The 22,147-nt window shown below is 43.8% G+C and overlaps 3 protein-coding genes across 5 annotated transcripts; 2 read left to right on the top strand and 1 right to left on the bottom strand.

Annotated features, from left to right (window-relative positions):
* The first annotated feature begins 1,140 nt into the window (after window positions 1-1,140).
* On the top strand, window positions 1,141-6,026 carry spra (sepiapterin reductase a). Of its 2 annotated transcripts, XM_066711790.1 has the most exons (4): window positions 1,141-1,220; window positions 1,655-2,020; window positions 4,397-4,687; window positions 4,842-6,026. In XM_066711790.1, the coding sequence occupies exons 2-4, from the start codon at window positions 1,675-1,677 to the stop codon at window positions 5,030-5,032; spliced, it is 828 nt and encodes a 275-aa protein (XP_066567887.1). In that variant the 5' UTR covers window positions 1,141-1,220; window positions 1,655-1,674; the 3' UTR covers window positions 5,033-6,026. The 2 variants fall into 2 exon arrangements, with proteins under 2 accessions (XP_066567887.1, XP_066567886.1); XM_066711789.1 differs by lacking the exon at window positions 1,141-1,220 and having other exon boundaries at window positions 1,249-2,020.
* A 1,135-nt stretch (window positions 6,027-7,161) lies between these two features.
* Window positions 7,162-20,137, top strand: smyd1a (SET and MYND domain containing 1a). 2 transcript variants are annotated; one of them, XM_066711787.1, is made up of 10 exons: window positions 7,163-7,694; window positions 12,399-12,575; window positions 12,804-13,017; window positions 13,423-13,553; window positions 14,206-14,244; window positions 16,319-16,517; window positions 16,916-17,008; window positions 17,179-17,342; window positions 17,558-17,726; window positions 19,063-20,137. In XM_066711787.1, exons 1-10 carry the CDS (start codon window positions 7,558-7,560, stop codon window positions 19,216-19,218), a joined length of 1,479 nt encoding a protein of 492 aa, XP_066567884.1. In that variant the 5' UTR covers window positions 7,163-7,557; the 3' UTR covers window positions 19,219-20,137. The 2 variants fall into 2 exon arrangements, with proteins under 2 accessions (XP_066567885.1, XP_066567884.1); XM_066711788.1 differs by lacking the exon at window positions 14,206-14,244 and having other exon boundaries at window positions 7,162-7,694.
* fabp1a (fatty acid binding protein 1a, liver) lies at window positions 19,863-21,719 on the bottom strand. The gene is made up of 4 exons (XM_066711791.1): window positions 21,597-21,719; window positions 20,827-20,999; window positions 20,306-20,398; window positions 19,863-19,944 (listed from the first exon to the last, which is right to left on the bottom strand). The coding sequence occupies exons 1-4, from the start codon at window positions 21,661-21,663 to the stop codon at window positions 19,894-19,896; spliced, it is 384 nt and encodes a 127-aa protein (XP_066567888.1). The 5' UTR covers window positions 21,664-21,719; the 3' UTR covers window positions 19,863-19,893.
* Window positions 21,720-22,147: the final 428 nt, after the last annotated feature.

Here is a 22,147-nt window from a genome sequence, read left to right as displayed (position 1 = left end):
AAGCCACAATACCTGTTAAGAAAAAAAATGAAAGACGCTAATTTTGTAATACATTTCAATGTATTTAAAATGCAAATATTTTGGCACAGACAATTGTTTTAATCACTGTGCCGACACATCTGCATTGTTCTGAAGTAAATGCGTTTATAATCTTTTTTAAGGCCTACAAACATAGAAAATGCACACCCACATATATCAATGCACACAGTAATATTCTGAATTTGCACATTAGATATATCTATTAATATTGGTATTCATTATTTTTGTAATAGATTAATTCTCTCGCCAGGCTCTTAATTGGATTTGTGTGGCTGCCTTATAGCATAGCTCTCAAGAGCCGCCGAGGGGTCCAGTCCGGCCCGAAGGGTGATTTGAGAAAACAAAACAAAAAAGTAAAAAACTAAAACCACAATAATGGAGACGGCGCGTGTAGTTCCTATCTTGTCCACTAGGCGCAGGGAGGCGCTGTGAGTGTGTGCTGCTGCATCAGTTTCAGTAAATTCTGCAGTCCAGAGTGTTTTTGGCGTATTTAGAAATGTATTAGTTGTTCTTAAGAATTAGTTCTTCCAAGTTAATTAGGCTACAGTCAGTTTGCTACACATATATAGGCTGCGATATATATATATATATATATATATATATATATATATATATATATCAAAGACCATGTTTTTAAGTGTAATGTGTTTTATAAATTTATGAAATTATAAAATGTAAGTATGTCACGGTTTCTACTTTTGAAAATCTGGTCACCTTAAAAAGTGTTCTTTTTTTCATTACATTACACATTTCGTTATATTTCCATTAGTTACTTTTTTGCACTTATGCTTGTAGTTTGTGGATACAATACTATTTAATATTTTATTAAATCTTACGTTTAATAGTCTATTTTCTCCAACAGCCGGTCCCTAATAAATTATAGGGATCGGGTTTCTCTTTTCTCTGGGCTGGGGTATTTTAATTTAAAAAAAAATAAATAAATAAATAAAAATAATATATATATATAGGTTAAATAAGCTCAGCTGTGTGGTTTTGTGTGCTTAATATGAACGTTATAGGCATGGTATTAACTGGGAAAAAAGCAAACCAAAGTGGACACGGCGCTGTAATTTTATAAGTCTTAAAACATGTTCTGGCCGCATGAGGTTGTGTTTGGTCCAGTGCGGCCCGCAGTCTCATTGATGCGCCAGCCGAGCTGCACACGCGAGCTTTCAGTCCAGGTGAGTCAGTCAGTCGCGGCGCCGCCGTTAAAATAAAACCCCGCGTTCAGCGCCGCTCCGCACACACAGCTTGCGCACCGATGTCATTCTCAATAAATACGCGGAGCGCAGCACACAGACTGGACCGCCTTAGGAGTGGTTAGTAGGACATCGTTAAATAGCACTCACAAGTAGAACATAATATTCGACTTTCTTTATTTTTGCATTTAACAATATATTTTTTTAATGTTTACACGAACCGGCAAAGAGGCTGCCAGGGACCGGTCGTTGAGAACCACGAGTCTAAAGTACAAGGATGGACCGCCCCTTCGTTCCTGTTAGACTCGCCTGATAAAACAACTATTTAAATATTTACCGGCAGTCCAGTCTCGAAGACAGTGCCAAGGGGGCTCTCGTTTAAATAGTCTGTGTGCTGTTTTTATTGTTCATCGCAGCGCCCAACTACACCCTTGCGATGAAGCCCAATCTGAAACACAATGCTCCGCACACGGGGCGAGCCGATCTGGGCAAGGCCCTGTGCATCATCACCGGCGCCTCTAAGGGCTTCGGCCGCAGCCTGGCGCTGCAGCTCGGGGGCCTGCTGTTGCCCGGGTCGGTGCTACTCTTAGTCGCCCGCTCCAGAGAAATGCTACAGGAGCTGCAGGCTGAGATAAGCGAGACGGAGACGGGCCGGGCCGGGCTGGAGGTGAAGTGTGTGCGGGCGGACCTGAGCCAGAAGGAGGGAGTGGAAGAGACTGTGCGGGTGGCCAAGGAGACCCACCCGGGGAGCATCGACCACCTGCTGCTCGTCAACAACGCAGGTGAGCCGCCGAGCCGCGCCACCGCCAGCCCCTGCGCTGTCGAGGTGCATTTTGTACTGTTTTGTGAATTTCAAATGTCACCACATGAACCATGTCCTAATTTATTTTATTTTCGGAAAACACTGAAAGTATCAAATCCGGTATTTTACTAGCTTATTGTTATGTACACGTGATCCATTCAGTTCATTCTTCAGGTCTCCAACCCCCCACCGAAGTGCCCCTTGGTTTGTTTCAGCCACTGCCCCCCGGCAAGCGTGTGCACGTCACTGCAGGCACATTAACAGCAAGTGTACTTTCGATTTACATAGGGAAATGAAGTTGCAAGTTGAGCCTGCAGCATGGCAAGAGTAAGGGCAAGCTGTTTCATCAGCATGTCATCTTCTCTTCTCTAGTACAGAGCAGTGGTTCCAACCCTGGTCCTGGAGGTCCCCCTACCCTGCTGGTTTTGGTTGCAATGAGTTCTCAATTACTTAATTGAACCCTTAATCAAAATAATATTTTATTACATCTGAGCAATTTAATGATTTTAAACAGTATGGGTTTTAAGTTAAGTATAGCATTGTATAAAGAACCAGCTCTTTTATTACACAATTTAAAAAGTCAAATCTAAGCAGATTATTACTTTAAGTAATTGAGAGCTCTGTTGGAACACATTTACTTGTTCTAATTATCATGTTCTATTGATAGTGTTTCCAGTGCCTTTGTACTGACCCATGAAGAAGTTGCTCTTGCAAATCTATCTCTAAGGTTCTCTGCCAAACTCCTGTAAAACTAACTTGCATTTACTTGCACAACTTTACTGCATTAGTTCAACTCTACTCCATTAAAAGCTAACTGGATACAGGCTTTGCTTGCTTCCTCTGTGTAAAGTCCAGGGGTTTCTTCCAATTGACTCAAACTCTGACTTGTCGAGCTAGCAATATGTTTGCTTCAAGAAGGATTGTTTCAAGTCATTGAGGCTATCGAGAGATTGCTTAATTCAACCAAAACATAATTTGAGGGCACTGTCCAGTCCATGATGATTATTCTACACTGTTCTGACCATTCATTCTCTAAACTCCGGCCAATTGAAAAAAGGTGACCAATGGCAAATAAACACTGTCATGTTTCTTTTGCACATTACATAAGACAGTTTACAAACAAGAGGAGGCCTTGTGACTCATCACACTTGTTTGATGTCCATTAATAACTTAGTAATCCAATGATCCTATCCAGTCTTTTTTTGAATTTTTCCAAATCGTCAGCTTCAACCACATCGCTGGGGAGTTTGTTCCAGATTGTGACAACTCTCTGTGTGAAGAAGTGGCTCCTGTTTTCCATCTTGAATGCCTTGAAGCACAATTTCCATTTGTGTCTCCGGGTCTGTGTGTCCTGGACCTGGAAAAACTCCTCTTGTTTGATGTAGTTGATGCCTTCCATAATGTTGAACAAAACCAGCTTGTCAACTTCTTTAATCATGCTTTCTGACCACCAAATCTTTTGCTGTCTCTCCTCCACCACTTTCCTCTATCGATCAAATTCTGGTATGCTAATGCACCATCAAAGGCAAAATAAATTGGACATTGATGCAAAAACGTCATTGAACCATATCCAATACCAATACAATTAGCTGTAGGTCAAAAAAGACTGATCGTTTTTTTTTTTGTTCACATTTCTGCTGCAATCTGATCAATAATATCAGCACCATTTGTTCTCTGCCCAATTCAATGCTGTTCAACTTCTGCAATCCACATTGACAGACATCTACAAAAGGTCCTCCATATTTCTGTATTGCCTATGAAATCGGGAATACTCTGCATGTGGTTTCCAGCTTCACATTATACATTGACTTGGCATGGTTTTCAATGCTTTGCAGTTTTGCACTGTTTAAAACTTTCTCCACTGTCATATGAGCAGTTGAATGTTCTTTTTTCCTTAATGAGGAATTGAGGACTGTTGCTTTGATTTGTCATTACCATAACATGTCACTCACCCCATTCTGTAGATAGCCTTGGCTCACATTTTCTCAGGTTATTCTATAAGTAGAACCATATTCTGTGGAGCAAGTTTTTCATGTCCAGCTCATTCTATGTACCAGGAATCGGAGATCTAAAAATATGCCATGACGTCATGGGGGTGCTAACTCTGGAGCTGCTTTTCTGGAAGTCAATGGGGGGGGAAATCGGGAAAAGTCACGAAAATCATTAAAAAACATTTTATGCACGTTTGATCACCCTTTTTTTCCAAAAGATCCATTGGTTTGTAGTCGTACATTTATTTAACTACCCTGAACTGTCGCTATAATTTGAAATGATTTTATTTGCACTCCAGTGTAGCCTACACTGCAGTCTGTGTGTATCTCTCAGGGTAACAGTAACCTCTCCTGACCCTCCGCAGCCTCCCTTGGTGATGTATCCCGGTTTGCAGTAAGCTTTACAGACCCCAGGGAGGTGGATGCGTACCTGTCCCTAAATGTGAGCTCTGCTCTCAGCCTGACCGCGGGGGTGCTGAGTGTGTTCCCACGGCGCGTGGGGCTGCAGCGATGCATTGTGAACATCAGCTCGCTGTGTGCCCAGCAGCCCTTCCGATCCTGGGTGCTGTACTGCACTGGTAAGGCGGCCCGGGATATGATGTTCAGAGTGCTAGCAGAGGAAGAGCCTGACCTCCGAGTGCTCAACTACGCGCCAGGTAAGCGAGAGAGAGGAACAGGGGATGGAATGTACTTGATGATTACATAATGTTCAGGATACTGTCCAATGAGGCAGACCTAATCAGACTTCTCCCTCCTGTCTGTGTTTCTCTCACTGACCATCTTCTCACCGCCCCCCCTCCACCATATCAGGCCCGTTGGACACAGACATGCAGGCTGAGGCACGGTGCCTGACGGGTGACCCTGAGCTTCGCCAGTCCTACTCCTCCATGCACAGCCAGGGCAAGTTGTTGTCTTGCACCCAGTCTAGCTTGAAGCTCACCGGTGTGCTTCTGCAGGACAGCTACCAATCTGGGGCACACCTGGACTACTATGACCTGTAGAGACTCAGCTGGACCACTACTATTTTTGGATGCTCATCTGGACTACTATGATTTGCACACTCTGTAGGACTGATTGCAGGACTGATAATACTGAATCGCTGATAGACCCCAACACTGACTGGAGCACTGACCTCAGCACTTGCCACATGACTTACTCTGATCAATGTACCTAGGGGGGAGGGAGGGATGCTGTTGCTTGCATCGCTCCACTGATGGGGCTTGCAGTGCATTGTTCTCCATCTCCTTTGCCTCAGGTGGTGTCTTTTTTTTTTTTTTTTTCCTTCTTTAAGATGATCCACTGCCCTCTTAATAAACATGCCACTATAACAAAACAAAATATGGAGTGCCTATTTCTCTTTGTAGCCTTGTAACGAATTGTATGAATTCTATTAACAAAACATTGACTTATTTAGTTAGAACACAGAGTTACCCGTCTTTGATACATTAGTGCAAAAGGGAAACTATTGTAAAACGTATTATCTAAACATTTTTAAACTGCAAAATTCTTAAGCACTTTTGGTGATTTTGTTGGATTTCAACAATTGAGAAACCCTAAAATTTGTTGATGAGACTTTGGTCTAAAAGGATGCTGTTGTGAAGGTAATTACTACACAACAATTAAACAAAAATGTATGTTTCAATCAGAAAGGAGCAAGCCTATTTGACTGATTTGAATCATGTACTTTATATGCATTATAATTGTAGAGTGCTCCATGTTTACTGATCACAACATGGGTAGAACTGTATGAATGTGTTGTGTGGAGTTATGGACTGTGTGGCGCTGCATGTATTGTGATTGCAGTTAAGCCAAAGGCTGTTCCCCCTGTTGAGTGGCTGTGCTCTGAAGTCTTTCTCCAATTTTGTACTGTATATTTAATTCTGCTTTGTAAGTGATCTGTAAGAATATCGCTAGTCTGACAACAGGAGATGACAACCCCTGTGGTTCTTGTTCTCATCAATACATTTTTAAAATAAATCTATATACATTGGTCTATCTCTGTGGCTGGGCTCTACTGTTGTTGTTGGGAGGTTAAAATTACACTTCCTGAGGCAAAGTGGGCCTGTGAGCTGGCTGATAGACAGGGCTTCCTTTCTGTTGGGCCTGATACTCAGTCCCTCTGCTTGGCCACTGCTCACTGTGTGCAATAGAGAACTGAAATACTAGCCCACCTTGAAAACAGCAGCCCACACTCATACTACCTCAAAGCACTAAACTGCCAAAGAATGCCCTCAGTCTTTTATTGACTGGAGCCACATCAACCTGTGTGGACAAGCAATAAGCACTGTCAACACAGTTACCTGTGAAACAAAAACTGAAAAAAGCAAGAAATGGAAGATGACATTCTACAGCAAAAGAAGTTGTAGTGAGACCAGGTCCTACAGAAGGACTATAGCCTGGCTCAATACCTTGTTACAGTTAAGGACAAATCCTGAGCCAGTACAGTCTGATGTGCCTGGGAACAATGACAGATGTGGAAGCCCAGAGTGTGTGTGGGTAGTGTAAGTAGAGGGAAGTCAAAGATGAAACACACTTCCGTCTGCACTGCCTTAAATATACAGCCGTCAGGGACGCCTACTTCCACACACTCACAGGCCTCCAGTTCACTAAGGAATTGCAACAGACTTAACATTTCTGCTTGGGGAGGACAGACAAACATGACATCATGACATGGGTCCATGACTAAGAGTTGGGTTGGAGTGTGAGCCCAGTGACCAGTTCCATGAAACAACTTAAATTTACCCTTAAGTATTCCTTCAGTTTCAGTTTATTAGAATAGTTAAAGAGTAAGCCTACTGTATTGAATTCTGAAGTTATTAATCACTCAGTTAAGAGTGCCACATTCTTATTATTCTTCCTTCCAGATTTTCTGGAGCAGCAAGTTTCTTCAGTTTTCTCAAATGGGTCAGGGAGCCAGCATATTATGATGTTGTCTGTGATGCCCCAGTGGGGAGGGGCAGCCCAGCATTCTCTCCCCCTGAACAGCCCAGCCCTCTCCAGCTGCTCCCCCTGATAGGCAGGCACAGCTGGCTGCTAAAAATACACCAGGGATGGACTAACTCTCTCCCAAACAAGGGGAGGTAGCAGCTCATAGCCCCTCCAAACCTGGCCCCTGTCCAGCGCCTTCTCCTTCTGCCTGGGAAAGATTTACACGGGAGAACAGAGAGAGAGAAGGAGGCTGGATCCTGCCTACCCATTTTCTTCTCTCCCAGCTAACAGGAGATCTGCCCTCTCTCATCAGCCATCAGGACCCACTCACCCCCTTCCCCGCAAGTGGTATTGCTGGAGGGGGCCAAATCTATTTAGAGACGTGTTTGCGGGGGGCAGAGGAATGCGAAGGTGCTGAAACCCTTGAGTCAGTGAGAGAAGTGGGCAGGCAGGTCAGCGCTCAAGAACTGAGAGGGAAACTCACTACACTTCTCTCTCTTCTGCTCTTCTGCTCTTTTTCTGTCTCTCATCCACCTCTTTCCTCTATCGATCTCTCTCTCTCTCTCTCTCTCTCTCTCTCTCTGTCTGTCTCCGTGCCATGACACTGGAGAACATGGAGAATGTCGAGGTGTTTGACTCTCCAGGGAAGGGCCGTGGGCTGAAGGCTACCAAGGAGCTATGGGCTGGAGATGTGCTGTTTGCAGAGCCCAGCTATGCAGCCGTGGTGTTCGACAGGTAGGGAATGTACCTCCACACCATGCTGGGGAAGTGATGGGGAAAGGAACAGGGAAAAGACAAGGTACGGATATTATAGTAGAGCTGCAGTGCACTGAGCACAGGGTAATACACAGACACATACTGATGGGCTGAGAGCTGTGTAGTATACAGAAACACTGCCAGATTGAGAACAGTGTACTACAGCTACAGAGGAAAGGCAAGGGAACCTGAAACACTAATCACACTACAACAAATAATCAGATCCCCATTTTCTGAAGGTTGTGTAAAACCATTCAGAGGTGCAACTTTAGAACAAGTAGGTGTGGAAAATGGGAAGTTAGATGTATGTGTGATTGTATCTTAAGTCTTAACAAGCTGTGAGGAATGTAATTCAGATTTATGATTAGAACATTTAAATAATGTTTTACCTTGGAGGTTAAACCCTGACAGTGAAGAACGTACCCTTGGAGTGAGGGAACGGTAGGGCAAATGCAGTCAGGCCATCAAAGCAGAAGTTTACACTCGAGTCTAGAAGAACTAAGCCAGTAGTAGAGTCTGTTCAGCCTATTTTTCTCACTGGGCGTCTCAGCAGCTTGTTGATCGCAGATTTTCTTCTGGCTGTTTCTTCAAGGAATTGAGAGTGCAGTCTTCAGCTGCTTGGCAGAGGGGTGTGCTCCAGAAATGTTTAACTTTGTGTTATGATGCCTGGTATTTCCAACCCTGAATGTGACAATTTCTAACTTTCCACTTGTGACATCTGGTTCTTGTTTCGTTGCTGACAATGCAGCAGTCAATTGTGCTGACTTTTTCAACTTCCCTTTTGCAACCTAAATCTTTGTTGTCATTACAGGTTGTTTTTAACGGACTGTATTGTTTTTCTGCTTGTTTTCTGCTTTTGTTACAATTCTAGATCAGTGTCTCAGGGCAGAGCTGCAGTGTGTTCAGTAGTTCAGTGTTACAGTGCTGGGCTATAGTGTTCAAGAGTTCAGTGTGGATGTCAATTCTCATATACGCTGGCTATCTGAACTTTGATGATTGACAGGCAGAACAGATGTAGATAGAATGTAGATGGACATTAATGTACAGGTTGAACTATGCTGTAGTGCAGAGTGGAATGTGTGTGCACAGATAGACATCTGTGAGTGGAACCAGTTTGCAGAGGGACAGTTGTTCTTGTTTATTCTTGCAGTGTGTGTCTGGTGTGTATATGAGCATACATGTGTGTGTGCGGCCTATGTCATGGCTTTGCTATGCACTACCCCCACCCGACCCTCCCCCATTGTTCCTAGTCAGCCCAGCTCAGGCACTGTAACTATTTTAAAGCTCTGGCGCAGCTAGCTGTTCGACGGGGGAGAATGTTTCTCTTTGAGCATTACTGCTTAGCTAATGTGAATTATTTTACCCCATCTTCTCAGTATATTTAAGAGCGATTCAATAAGTTTTCGCAGTTTTCATTGAGTAAAACAAGAACATAAACAGTGACGTTTTGCAAGTCAGAATCAGCACATACCAAGTTATTAATAAAATCGAATTCAATTTGAGAGGAATCACCTGCACTGCTTAACATCATGTAAAATAATACGTTATTCAACATGGAGATTTGTTGAGACAACCATAATACTGTAAACAGCAGCATTAGAATACCTACAGTTATGGTCTCACACATTTTACTTTTATGCCTGCCCTTGTATCCAAGACTTCTGTGAAGGGGTGGATATTGCAAGCTTTGGCTAAATTGAAATTACTGAATTTTTGATGCAGAGCAGCATGAGGTTTTCAGTTGTCTCCTCTGAAGACCTCAACATTGGGTTAATTCTTCATGAGCATCAGGCCGTGTGTGACATTAAGGATACTGTCTGTGTTTGTATATTCTCCAGTTTGTGCTCTGTGATCTATTGCACACTTACTGGTACAATGTCAGAGACCCTTCATTGAATTAGCCTTTTTGAGCTGGGGTAGCCAGGCTGTCCTCACTGCTGCTGATCAGCTGCCTCTCCTAATATCAGAAACAAACCCTTTGGGCTGAAGAGGCAAGTGGGGGGAAATGTGTATGTGAGAGTGCTTTTGAGAAAGTATGTATGTCTGTGTGTACGTGCGAATATCTGTGTGTGGAGGGGGTGCTGCTACACTGTTCACTTCAAAGTAAAAATAGCAGTGTTTGGCAGGCGGTGCTCAGGCTCTGCCAAAGTATGTGTATTCAGAGAGTTATTACAGTCCAGCATAAAGGTCAACTCTATCAAACAAAATCAAGTAAAGTGCAATTAAAATACTCTGTACCTGGGAGAGGGGAGTTAGGTTCCCGCTGAAGTGAGATCACAAAATTGACTGAAAACAGCCTCCCTCTCACCCTATCTGTCTCCTTCTACTCTCCTCCTCTGCCTCTCTCCCTCTCTCTCTCACAGCCTGCTATTTAAGAAATATATTTAGTTTTCTTCATAAAGTGACAGGTGAATTCTTGACTGTCACAATGCTGTAAACCTGTCATTGAGGGTTTTGTTGTAGATGTAATAGTTGTATATAAGAATAATTACACCAGAAAGAGGTAGAGAGCTGGGACTGTTCTGGTACTGTGCTGTGCAGTGTGTGTGTGTGTGTGTGTGTGTGTGTGTGTGTGTATCTGAGACTGGAAATAGAATAACAAAATAAAAGTTAAAATGTAAATAGCTTTACAGATTTACATATGTTGTTATTTTCCATGTATGCACAGACATTTACAGATCTGGTGTGCTGTGTTGTTGGTGTTGGATACGAGACATGGTTGTGTTTTTTGGCATTTTGGCAGGCTGTGATGTACTCATCTGCAATCACAGTGCAGTCTCTGTGCTCCCCTAGCACCACTCTGAGCCAGGCCTCTGTGCTGAGTTGAGAGAAGTCAAGGGCTCTACTGGTGAATCTGGGGAAGAAAGTATCTCTGACGTGTGCATATGGCGCAGGTCGGAGTGAAATGCACCTCCGTCTCTACCTCTATTGTCGACATAGGCGTCTGTCTCTGGGGTCAAGGTCTGCCTGTATCGTCCAGTCTCCACCTCCAGGTTGTGATCGCTGAATCTGTCCCAGCTTGGGGTTTTTGACCTGTGTCACATAGTCTGCCGTGGTGTTATCTTCTCTCTCACTTTCTCTGTCTCACCTGTTACAGATACTCAGCTGAGGGGGCATCTTTTCCCCTAAGGGCTGTAAAAACATTTCACACACTCATCATTACTCTCTTCTCAACATCCCTGTGTGGGTTTCTCTCCCAGGTCACTGCAGCAGGGCTTCCTCTTCCGGAGTGCAGCCTATAAACTGTGTTTGCCTGGAGACGTGTGTACTGAGTAGCATCACTGTAGCAAGGGATCTGCAGTGTCTTCTGTGTATGAGTGTATGTGAGTGTTTGAGAGTGTGTGTGTATATGTTTGTGTCTCAAAAGTAGGACCGCACAGATCTGGTCATGGAGGGCTGCAATACAGCAGGGTTTACATGTCTAGCTGAATCAGCACATTCAGAAATGGGAAAAGTTGTTAGATGGTGGTCCAGCAAAGCCAATAATGAGCTGGATCAGGAAGTTAAGAATTTTGGAGTAGAATTAAATCTTGAAAACGCTATACTGCAGTCTCTTCAGGATCTAAACTCTCCCCCCTGAGCCACAGGTGCATGTTGGAGCTGTTTGACCCCAGGACGTGCGGACAACTGCTCTCTCATCACTCACTCAATTAGCACTGACCACAGGAATACACTGGAACAATGCACATGTCTACCCCCCTCACCCCCTTCCTTTCTATATTTTTCTTTCTCTCCTGCTCTCTCCATCTCATGAGTTCAAGTTCAGGTTTGAAATGCTTTGTTGGCATGACTATTTAACAAGTCTTGCCAAAGATGCATAACTGTACACAACTCTGGAGAGCTGCTCATGCAATGAGCAGCAGAACACTGCTGAGCTCTCTGCTCTCCCCACCTTCCTCCAGTCCTGTCTGCTGTCAGGACAACACAGCCAAAGCAGATAAACTGACCTCAACATACAAAACAAATATTTACAGGAAGAAGAATCACAACCTGTGCTTCAAGAAACATATAAATCACAGATAAACCCTCCTCCCTCCACTCCCCTTAGGAAGAGTTTCTTCCTCTTCCTATCCCCCTCCCTCCCTCCCTCACTTCTACCATTCTTTCTCTCTCTCCTGCGTCCAATCCTTCCCTTCCTATTCAATCCCTCTCTATCGTTATGTCTCTCTCACTCCCCCATCTCCCATTCTCAGTGACAGCTGCAGTCATGTTTCACAGTCATGTTGTAAGTCTGTCTGTTTGTCTCGGAGTACGTCACACTGTTTCCAGACTGCCCATGGTTCAAGGAGTGGTATGACATTTCCTGGTGCCAGAGACAGCTGCTGATATAATATTAGGCAGTTAATCAGAGTTAATTTGATGCCAATTAAGAAGAGGAAAGATGGGATTGGATCCCATGTAACAGGGCTTCCATGAGTTATGGTGACTTTACTGTCTTGGGGGCCAGAGCAGACTGAGGGCTGTTGGACACTGAGACTTAGTGACATGCACCATGGGTGGTGATTGGGGTCTATCCTCTTCTACTTCTTGCCTAAAAATTTCTATTTTTTTCATTGCTGTTGTGCAGTGGGGTTGTCGTCTATGTTGTCATATGGAGAATCCTTTGTTCCGAACCACCAAAAACCTTGGCCTGACCTCCCTGTCATCCTTACTGTCTCTATTTCTCTCTCTTTCTCTGTGTAGCTTGGTTCAGGATGTCTGCCACACCTGTTTCAAGAGACAGCCAAAGTTGCAGCGCTGTGGGCAGTGTAAGTTTGCGCACTACTGTGACCGTACCTGCCAGCGCCAGGGCTGGGCTGAGCACAAGAATGAGTGCGGTGCCATCAAGAACTATGGCAAGGTGCCCAATGAGAACATCCGGTAAGAGAAGAAGAAAGAGGGAAATATGCATCCCTGTGTATATTGACGTTCCTATGTATTAATGTGCTTCTCTGTGTGTATCAGTTTGTCCTGGTGTGTATTAATGCATACCTCTGTGTCTCTCTCTTTCACTGTGATCTGTGATTGTGTGTGTGTATTAATGCTTGTCCCTTAGTGTCCCTGTGTATGTATGCAGGCTGTATTGTAATGGTGTCCCTGTGTGTGCAGTCTGGCAGCACGGGTATTGTGGCGAGTGGATAAGGAGGGAGGGGCACAGGCGGAGGGCAGTCTGACCTCTCTGGATCAGCTGGAGGACCATGTGGCCGACATGCCAGAGGATGACCTGAAGGAGCTTAAAGTGGACGTCCACAACTTCCTGGACTTCTGGCCTGATAACTGCCGACAGTTTGTTGTGGATCAAATCTCACACATCTTTGGTGTGGTGCGTCAACCTTTCTCTCACTCTCTCTCTTTGTTTCTCAAAATGCAATAAGTGCAAGAAAAAACACTACACCATGTAAGTCCTGACTGAAATAAATAAAGTTCAGTGGAAGATTCAATTTAGATTCTCTCTCTCTCTCTCTCTCTCTCTCTCTCTCTCTCTCTCTCTCTCTCTGTCAACATTGAAGGGTGACCATTTTAATATGATTGGGTGGGCTGTGCAAATTACTAACCATAGGAAACAATTCAGGCACAAACTGTACAGCCTTAGAGATAATATCAGGTCAGAGTTAGATCAGGCCACTCAGCTCCAGTCTGTAGGAGAAAACATTTCCAAAGGTGAAAACTAGAAGCCCAGTTACTTTGATGCCAATCTGGTGAAAGCCTATGTCCATGTCATTGGCAGATCAACTGTAATGGGTTCACCGTAAGCGACCAGCGTGGACTGCAGGCTGTGGGCGTTGGGCTCTTCCCCAATTTGTGCCTGGTCAACCATGACTGCTGGCCCAACTGCACCGTCATCCTCAACAATGGCAAGTGAGTACAGCTCTGTCGTCTCTGTGACACACTGCACAGCTGTGTACAGTACAGCACACTATGATACACTATACTACTGTATATTAATGTAATACAGTAAAGCAGCAGCTCTGGTGACACCTTAAGGAGTTATAATCCAGTGCAAACCCTGGACTGAAAAATGTAATAAGACAACAGTATAACATTTTTTTACTTTTTTCAGCAGGACAGATTATCCAATCTAAATCTTTCTGTTATACTAAATCAGTAATATAGTAAATATTGTTAAAACCGTATATTGTGAATACCAATATTGTCAATAATACCAGTAGTCAATACCAATATTGGTAGTTTAAAATGTTGAACTTCACATAGTAACTGTAAACAAGACAGCCAGCACAGATTCCTAGCAGGGAATATAAAAGCACCGCAGTAATAAATTACACATGCAGCACACATACACACACATTCACACTCACACTCATACTCATAATCACACATATACACAGGTAGGTAGAGAGCTGCACCTTGCAACACCTCCCTGTCTGGGATAGAGCATGCTGACAAAGTGTGTTAATAGAGGGGTGTACAAAGGGGAGTGTGTGTGTTTGTGCCCAGGCCGCAGTTTGTGCGGTGTCTTGTGTAAATGGGGCATTCTCCTTTTCTCTTTCAGTCACGAGGCAGTGAGCTCAATGTTTCACACGCAGATGAGGTGGGTCTGTATGGCATGAGTCTGACCCTGTAGACCCCACCTCCCCAGACACCTCCCATCAAGGGCTCCAGACACTAACCACTCAGGGAGAGTGGGGGAAAGGGAGAGAGATTATTACTGTAATATTTTGGGGCGTTTGTTTCCCTTTTTAGTGCAGAGACAGGCGAGAAGATTGTGTTCTGTACACATAACCCAATTTTGCTGTGTGGTTGTTATTCGTGGAGCAACATTAGACGGTTAATGTTAAGATAGTAGCTGGGTCCAGGAACAACAGCCACAGAGCTAAATCAAGTTGTGCTGTGTAGTATGCTTGTCAGGCAGTAACACAGACAAACAGACAGACAGACAGAATGTTACTCTGCTGGGCCAGTTTGCATCGTTAAGCATATGGCAGTATGTCATCTCACATCTATACTGATACATTCCCAAATGGAGACAGTCCAGTGCTGTGTGACAAGAGAGACAATATCTGCCCCTACCTTTGGCAGATCTCTGTACTGTGCTGAGTGACTGACCTTCACCCACCAAAAACCCAGTCCTCCAGGAGCAGAGGGGAGCAGGAGGGTGTCAGTCAGACAGGCTTACAGCTCCAAGGTCTTCATTCCTACATGGGATTAATTATTTGAATTTACCGGCCACTGCTGTGAACTGTGTGTGGTCACCATCTTTTTACCTATTCAAGACTACTCCCCAGATAGGGGGGGTTTGAACTCCCTATCTAATCTATGGGAGTGATGTCACTGTAACACACATTTGTACCCCATGAGCCCTGATACATAACACTAAGCAGGTCTCTCCAGCTCTGAGAGTTGTTTAGAAACAGCCATCCATTCAACCACGGGCATCATGGAAATTCACCAGCATCACAAAATCATGCCTGGAATTAATTATGGTCTTGTTAATTCACTTTAATCAATCAGCCGATTTCCACTATCTCCTCTGCTGCATCCTCCTCTCCCTCCGTTCTCCCCCTCTCCCCCATTTCTCACTTTCATGCCCTCTGTGTCCCCCTCTGTCCCCTCTCCCTGTGTGGGAGGAGATTCTGGAGCATGTGTGTTTGAAGGGTGGGAGTGCGTGAGTGTCTGCTGCAAGGCACAGTGACTCAGTATTTCCATTGGCTCTGAGCCCAAAGACTAACAGAAAAACAGAAAAGGTAATAAACAGCAGTGTCTCCACTCTGCCCCATCCACCTCGCCGGCAAATCAGTATTACATGTGGAAAAAAGTGTGAAGTGCTCAACTGGAGATGGCACTAAACATTGAAGAACTTTAATTCAGTCCCCTACTGGCAGGTTACTGACACGAGGGTTGTGTTCATCACATGGTTCAGTAACTCAACAACTCCCAGGGACCAGTGGCCAGTTGCATAGACACCTTAAGCATTGAATAAAGTAGTATTGATTTCAGTGTGTTGAGGTGTGTTATGTAGCACCCTTTAAATTCAAGGGAGTAACAGCACGTCAGTGTTAAGTAACTTCAAAGCATACTGGCCTTTGACCAGTGTGTTATACTGCATTGGGTTAATTTTGTTGCTGATTAAAAGTAGTAAATCTGAGTTCAAATAAATTATTCCTTATGTTATCTCATACAATGTCTACCTGTTAATTGATCACTGTTTCAATACACTATATACCAGATGACACACTATATACCGCACTACATTGAACTGAACACCACACATTGCCAAAACGTAACATAATGTACATGCTGCCCCACACCAGACACTGTACACTACAAACTTTCTCTCTCTTTCTTTATGTATTTAATCATGTGTCACAGACAGACTTGGGAGCAGTGAGTTGCACCGGTCTGACAACCCAGCTGTATGATCCATGAGTCTCACCCTGGCACCCCTGTCCACCTGTGGCCCCTATCTCTCCTCTCTTTGCCACCCCCTCTTCCCTGTCCACATCCCTTCTTTGTCACCCTTTTTGTTCTTTCCCAACATCTGCCCTGTACCTCTGTTTCTCAGTCCCTCTACTGTCCTATGCCCGATTTAACCAACTACCCTGTTCTCCCTATCCCTGTGTGCCTCGTTCTCCCACTCTGACCCCTGTCCCCACCTCTGTCCCCAGGATCGAACTGCGTGCCATGGGTAAGATCAGCCCTGGGGAGGAACTGACAGTGTCCTATGTGGATTTCCTGAGCCTGAGTGCTGACCGGCGTCTGCAGCTGAGGCAACAATACTTCTTCGAGTGCAACTGTGAACACTGCACCAAGGGTCTGAAGGATGAGCTCATGACTGCAGTCAAGGTGGAAGAGGACGGCGCAAAGGTGGGGAACCCCCGAACACTGCACACCACCGGATAACCCTCAGAATACCACAGAACTTCAGATATTCCAACATTGCAGACTACACATTTCTTCAGCTCAAGGCTCTGTTCCACACCCTCCAAAACTGCCACCCCCAGCATATTACAGCCCCATATCCCATCTTTGCTGTGCCAGAGCATAGTGTAGTTAGAGCATAGTGCATGCTGAGGCAATGGAGCCCTCTTGCATCCACTAGCTGTAGTGCAGTGGGCAGAACTCCTCCAATACTGGAGAATAATTTAAATAGTGCAAAAAGAGACTATCACTGTTATATTGTATCAGAGATCAAATATAAATAACATCTCTTCCTCTCATCCTTCTCCTATCTTTTTCTCCATCTTTCTCACACTTTCTCCCAGCCATCAGATGATCTAATTAAGGAGGTGATGCAGTTCAGTGTGAAGGCTCTGGAGAAAATTGAGAAAGCACGGACTGAGGGAAACTATCATGAGGTAACACAATGCCAGGGTGCTAGTGTATCAGTGCTAGTGAACAAATACCCCTCAGGTGCCCTTAATTACCTTGTATGTATGTCAGGGTATTACTACCCTTCACTAATATCCACTGTGTGCCAGTTTGATATTGTGGCAGACCCCACCAGTCTCTTCTCTGTGTGTGACAGGTAGTAAAGCTGTGCAGGCAGTGTCTGGAGAAGCAGGAGCCTGTGTTTGGGGAAACACACATCTACCTACTGCGCATTCTGAGTGTGCTCTCTGAGGTGCTGTCCTACCTACAGTTATTTCAGGAGGCTGCAGGGTATGCACGCAGGATGGTGGATGGATACTTGTGAGTACACACTTGCATTCTCTCTCACTCAGTGAACAGAGATGCACAATATGACTCTGCTAGATGTACACCCAGTACCGTCTGACATTTTAACTGAGACCCTTAGTTCATGGCAGTATCCCACAGTTGGTGAGATTGACACTGTCTGTAATGTAGTACATTTCTGGCAGATAGCAGTATCTGAGTTTCCCATCCATCTGCTTCTCACTCTGCAGAAAACTGTACCACCCCAACAACGCCCAGCTTGGAATGGCGACAATGCGTGCAGGTGTGACACACTGGCACGCTGGATTGATCGAGGTAGGGCATGGCATGATTTGCAAGGCCTATGCAATCCTGCTGATCACACATGGGCCCTCACATCCCATCACCAAGGATCTGGAGGTATGTATTTGTATTTTTAACTATGGTAGTTAGGTTTTTATTTTATGTTAAAACCTTTCTAGAATGTCACCATTTTCATCTTTTAGTTGATTACATCTCTAGGAATCCTCTATGTAAAGAGGCTGTGTGGCTTGTTGATCACACAGGGGAGTGTGGGGCAGATGCATTGATTACAGTCTAACTTATGTACAATCTGGAAATCACTGATTAGCAAGTGTATTTAATGAGAATACAACTTAATTATACTTGTAATATAAATTATGTATTTATTATATAACCAGCATTATCATAGTGATAAGCATTAGTATAAAATATATACTCTAGTTTTCATATATATATATATATATATATATATATACACACATGTATGGGTTTGTATCAGTACAGTTGCACTTGATTGACATTTGTTTAAGATTAGTTGAGTGGATTTGTGACCCGAGAGAGAGGGGGGGTGGGAAGCATCTTGTACCAGTTCTCTACAATACTTTCAAAAGTGAATGTACCACCTCTAAAGAAATTAATGGTTAGTTGTTTTTCCTCATCTACTTCTAACAATCAATACAATGTTGCCTCCCCTACTCTTTATACCAGTAGCAAATTACCAATCACTCATCTCATTACAAGATCCAATCCACAGCTGCTCAAGAAATTGAACTATATTGCCAATTCAACAGTTGCCATGGTTTATTCCTTAAAAATTCTATCATACCTAGAAGAATGGTATGTAACCTTTAATGTTCTAACCTTAGTTTTACACCAACAGCTAATGATAAAGATGTTGAATGACACCGTAAAGGTGCACTGCATGAACAATGATTTAAAAAGGTTTACCAATAATTAGTTAGCAGCAAATTATGTATTCATTCAGACAGCAAAGATAATTTTAAGTTGTCAAAGTTGGGTATACTTTTACATCTCTGCAATTAGACATTCATCAGTTGAGAGCTTGTTAGTAAGGATAATCCAGCTCAAATGCAATTGGTTAGATACATTTACACCAAACACTGTCTTTTTGAATGTGAGTTTGTGGCATGATCACTATGAAAGTCTCAATGGGTTGTAGTGCATTTAATAAAGAATTACAGTGGCCTTTCACTTGACATGACCCATCCAGTGGGAAAGGATTGAGAATCACTGCTCTAGAATATCCACTGCACACAGGCCCACAAATGGCAATCCCCAACCCTACAGCTTCCCATTCCTTCAGAAAGCAGGTGCCCCCCCCACCACCTTCCCAAGTCAAGTGCCATAAAATCAGCCCTGAGCAACTGATCTTGTCCAACAGTAGCAACTCACTTCCTCATATACCAATTCCTCACCTGCTCCTCTTCCTCAGACTATGCGCATGCAGACAGAGATGGAGCTGCGGATGTTCCAGCAGAATGAGTACATCTACTACAGCATGAGAGAGGCAGCTCTGCAGAACCAGCCTATGAAGATGATGGCTGAGCCAGGAGAGGAAGCGATCAAGAACCTGTTTCGCAAAAAATAAGTCTACTTTAATAAACTGCAGCCACCACCCTGAGCCACACAGACAGCTGGAAGATGCCCAGCTTACCCCATAGCAACTCACCTACCTCTACCTAAACACTTCAGAACACAGGGAGTGCCTCCTTGCAGTAGGACTTCCCCCACACCAGTCACTCTTCACATTACTTTTGTATTTGGGAAGGACAAGCCCTATATTCCCCATATGGGACATAGGCCCAGTTTTCTTGGCAATATTTAAGGCATGCAACTCACCCTCCATCTCATGCACGGTATCAAGACAGAGGAGTGATCAGTCTTACTTATTCCTTAGTCCAGTGGATCAGGTGCAGACACCCGACCCTAAGCTTGACAAGAGCACTAACTGTGTGCTCATATAGTCTATAGTTACTCCACCGAAGTGAAGTGAATCCTGCAGTAGCATTACAGGGAGCCTGTAATTGGATACCTGGAAGTATCTCAATTAACTGGAGATTACAGTCACAGTGAGTGCCTCTCTTAAAAGGCCAGGTTACACATACCCCAGTTCTTAATACATTAATTTAGTATGGAAACTTTCAAGCCATTTCAGCTGGGGCCTCTTTAACCAGTGTGATCTGTGGTTATGTGAGTAGTGTTCATTCTTGGATAGAGAACCCCCACACAACAGCATTTTCCACATTTTATTTATGTCACTGCACTACACACGTTTGCTGATCCTTTTGTAAACAATTCCTCCAACAGTCATGGTCTGGGGGTAGGAAAAAAAAAAAAAAAAAAAAGACAGCATTAGAGGTCCACAATGCAAGACTCAAGACAAATGGACATGCCCAACCTAGCTATGGGGTCTTTCACCACAATTCCTGCTTTAGGTAATGTGAACAATCTATAGTGATTCACTGAAATGCCAATAAAGCTACAGCCATGGTTACACTTCAGAATTATTTGAAGGCTTGTGCACTCATTCTCAAGCCAAGTCTCACAAGTGTTCTCATTTCACTCAAGCTCTGGAGACAATGGTGTTAATATCTTTCCTCAGTTTAACACATGCAATTTAAAGATGCCTCTTAAACCTGCTGGATTGACCGCCCCCCCCCCCTTCACACACTCACATTGAGGAGCGTGTCTCCACACAGTTCGGTTACAGACTCGATCCCCTTCAGGATCACCTTCAGCTTGTTCTCTCCCTCCATGGTCACTACTGACTGCAACACAGATGCACATACAGGTCAAAGAAAGAAACCACAAGCTTGGTTACAGTGGGGTGACTTTGATGGATATTTTAGATATGAAAATAGCACAACATCCGATTTAGATTTGGAAAGGACACCAAGAGGTGTGGAACAAAATCAGAGGTACAAGAGGATTCAGGTAGAATCTGTTACAGTGGTTATTTCAGGTCCAGCTTTGAAATTTGGTTTTGAACTAGCTAGTTGCTGCTACCAACAATCTAAAGGATCGTGGAAAGTGTTCCATCAGAATGTGAATAAAAAAAAGTTGGTTAATTGGGGGTACAGAGATGCATTAAACTTAAGCCACGATCAGTTTTAAAAGGTGGATGTGCATGGATTTCAATCAAAGAGCTCAACACACCCAGACCAAGGTTGTCCCTGCAGTGTACACTAGTCCTCACCTTGTACTTTTCCCCAGTCAGTGTCTCCAGCTCACTCTCCTGCCCTAAAGTGAACTGGTTCACCAGCACTTTGCTGCCAGTTGTCACAGTCACCTTGAAGTTGTCACCATCCTGCTCAATCTCAGACAGACTCTTAATGTCCTTGCCTTTCTGGATCATTTCATCAGGGAGTCCTAAGGGAGAGATGCAGGCCAGTAGATGGTTTAGAAGGGCTAGAAATGACTGAAGGATATTAAAATTACTGCATATTTTTTTTTTAAGTCAAGTGGTCAGTTGCACAAGAACACTTAAGAGTTTAATACAGCAGCGTTTACTTTACAGAGGCATCCAAACTTCAACATGTTAATCTTCCAGAACACTTAGCAGGGGAAGACCAAAGTTCAAATTCAGATTTAGTAAACTAGGCACTGGTCCTCAGAGGCCAATATAAGCTAGCTTAATAAAGCCAAGAGTGAGGATACATTAGACCACCAGTTTTGCCAATTGACATGTAAGTTCTCAATTGCCAAGTTAAAGAAAAAGTATTGCATTTTTAAAGTGCAATTCAGTCCCCTTGCATGCAACAAACCATGCATTGAATGCTTGGAGAACCTGGAGAGAAAAAAAAAAAAACGCAGATCAAAAAAGCATAAATTAAAACCACCCGACAATGGGGCGAGAACTTTTCACACTGCGTCGTCTACATCGCCTAAGTCTACAGGGGCAGAATGCAGTGGTGAATGGATTAATGAGGGGAAAGGAGACATGGACAAGAGATGACCCTCACTCACCGATCGCCTTCATAAATTCCTCGAAGTTCTCCTGCGATTGCAGCTGATATTTCCCGGTAAACGCCATGACGAAGGTAAGGCTCAACCTAACCTAACTGATATTTATACCCAGAGACTGGCCACAGAACGAGGTGATAATTAACCTTAGTTGGTAATGAGTCAGCAGGTCTGTACCTCACAGGTGATGGCTGATTGCACGATAGATTAATGCTCATTGCATAATCCATCGTTATCAGTATCGTTTATGGACCAAGTCGTAAACTCTGTGCTCTGTCCAGGCCTTAGGTCGAACCGGACACGACCCGATTCTGTACTTACCTGCTCACTATCCTGGGACTGCAGCGCTGCTATGTTTTTTTAATATAATTATATTTTGTTTATTATACTAGTTTATATTTAAGTTGCAGAACTGTCATGTATTAACGTTATTTTAAAATCTCCCTTTAAATGACATTCTAATCCAGTCAGCGTGATCAATCGGCAGGTTGATTTTGTGAAATTGGGTCAGCAGGATAGCTGCAGTTCTTGGCGGTTGACGGGATCATTGTTCA

Source organism: Amia ocellicauda, chromosome 8 (assembly GCF_036373705.1).
Source record: "Amia ocellicauda isolate fAmiCal2 chromosome 8, fAmiCal2.hap1, whole genome shotgun sequence".
Lineage (NCBI taxonomy): Eukaryota > Metazoa > Chordata > Actinopteri > Amiiformes > Amiidae > Amia > Amia ocellicauda.
This window is presented reverse-complemented; position numbering and strand designations above follow the sequence as displayed.

Excerpts from the sequence above, each read along its gene's own strand:
- smyd1a (XM_066711787.1), top strand. The coding sequence starts at position 7,558 with ATGACACTGGAGAACATGGAGAATGTCGAGGTGTTTGACTCTCCAGGG. Across the intron at positions 7,695-12,398 it reads GCAGCCGTGGTGTTCGACAG|CTTGGTTCAGGATGTCTGCC; the intron begins GTAGGGAATGTA and ends TTCTCTGTGTAG. Across the intron at positions 13,018-13,422 it reads TCTCACACATCTTTGGTGTG|ATCAACTGTAATGGGTTCAC; the intron begins GTGCGTCAACCT and ends TGTCATTGGCAG.
- fabp1a (XM_066711791.1), bottom strand. The coding sequence starts at position 21,663 with ATGGCGTTTACCGGGAAATATCAGCTGCAATCGCAGGAGAACTTCGAG. Across the intron at positions 20,399-20,826 it reads TGACTGGGGAAAAGTACAAG|TCAGTAGTGACCATGGAGGG; the intron begins GTGAGGACTAGT and ends TCTGTGTTGCAG. Across the intron at positions 19,945-20,305 it reads GTGGAGACACGCTCCTCAAT|ACCATGACTGTTGGAGGAAT; the intron begins GTGAGTGTGTGA and ends TCCTACCCCCAG.
- spra (XM_066711790.1), top strand. The coding sequence starts at position 1,675 with ATGAAGCCCAATCTGAAACACAATGCTCCGCACACGGGGCGAGCCGAT. Across the intron at positions 2,021-4,396 it reads GCTGCTCGTCAACAACGCAG|CCTCCCTTGGTGATGTATCC; the intron begins GTGAGCCGCCGA and ends GACCCTCCGCAG. Across the intron at positions 4,688-4,841 it reads AGTGCTCAACTACGCGCCAG|GCCCGTTGGACACAGACATG; the intron begins GTAAGCGAGAGA and ends CCACCATATCAG.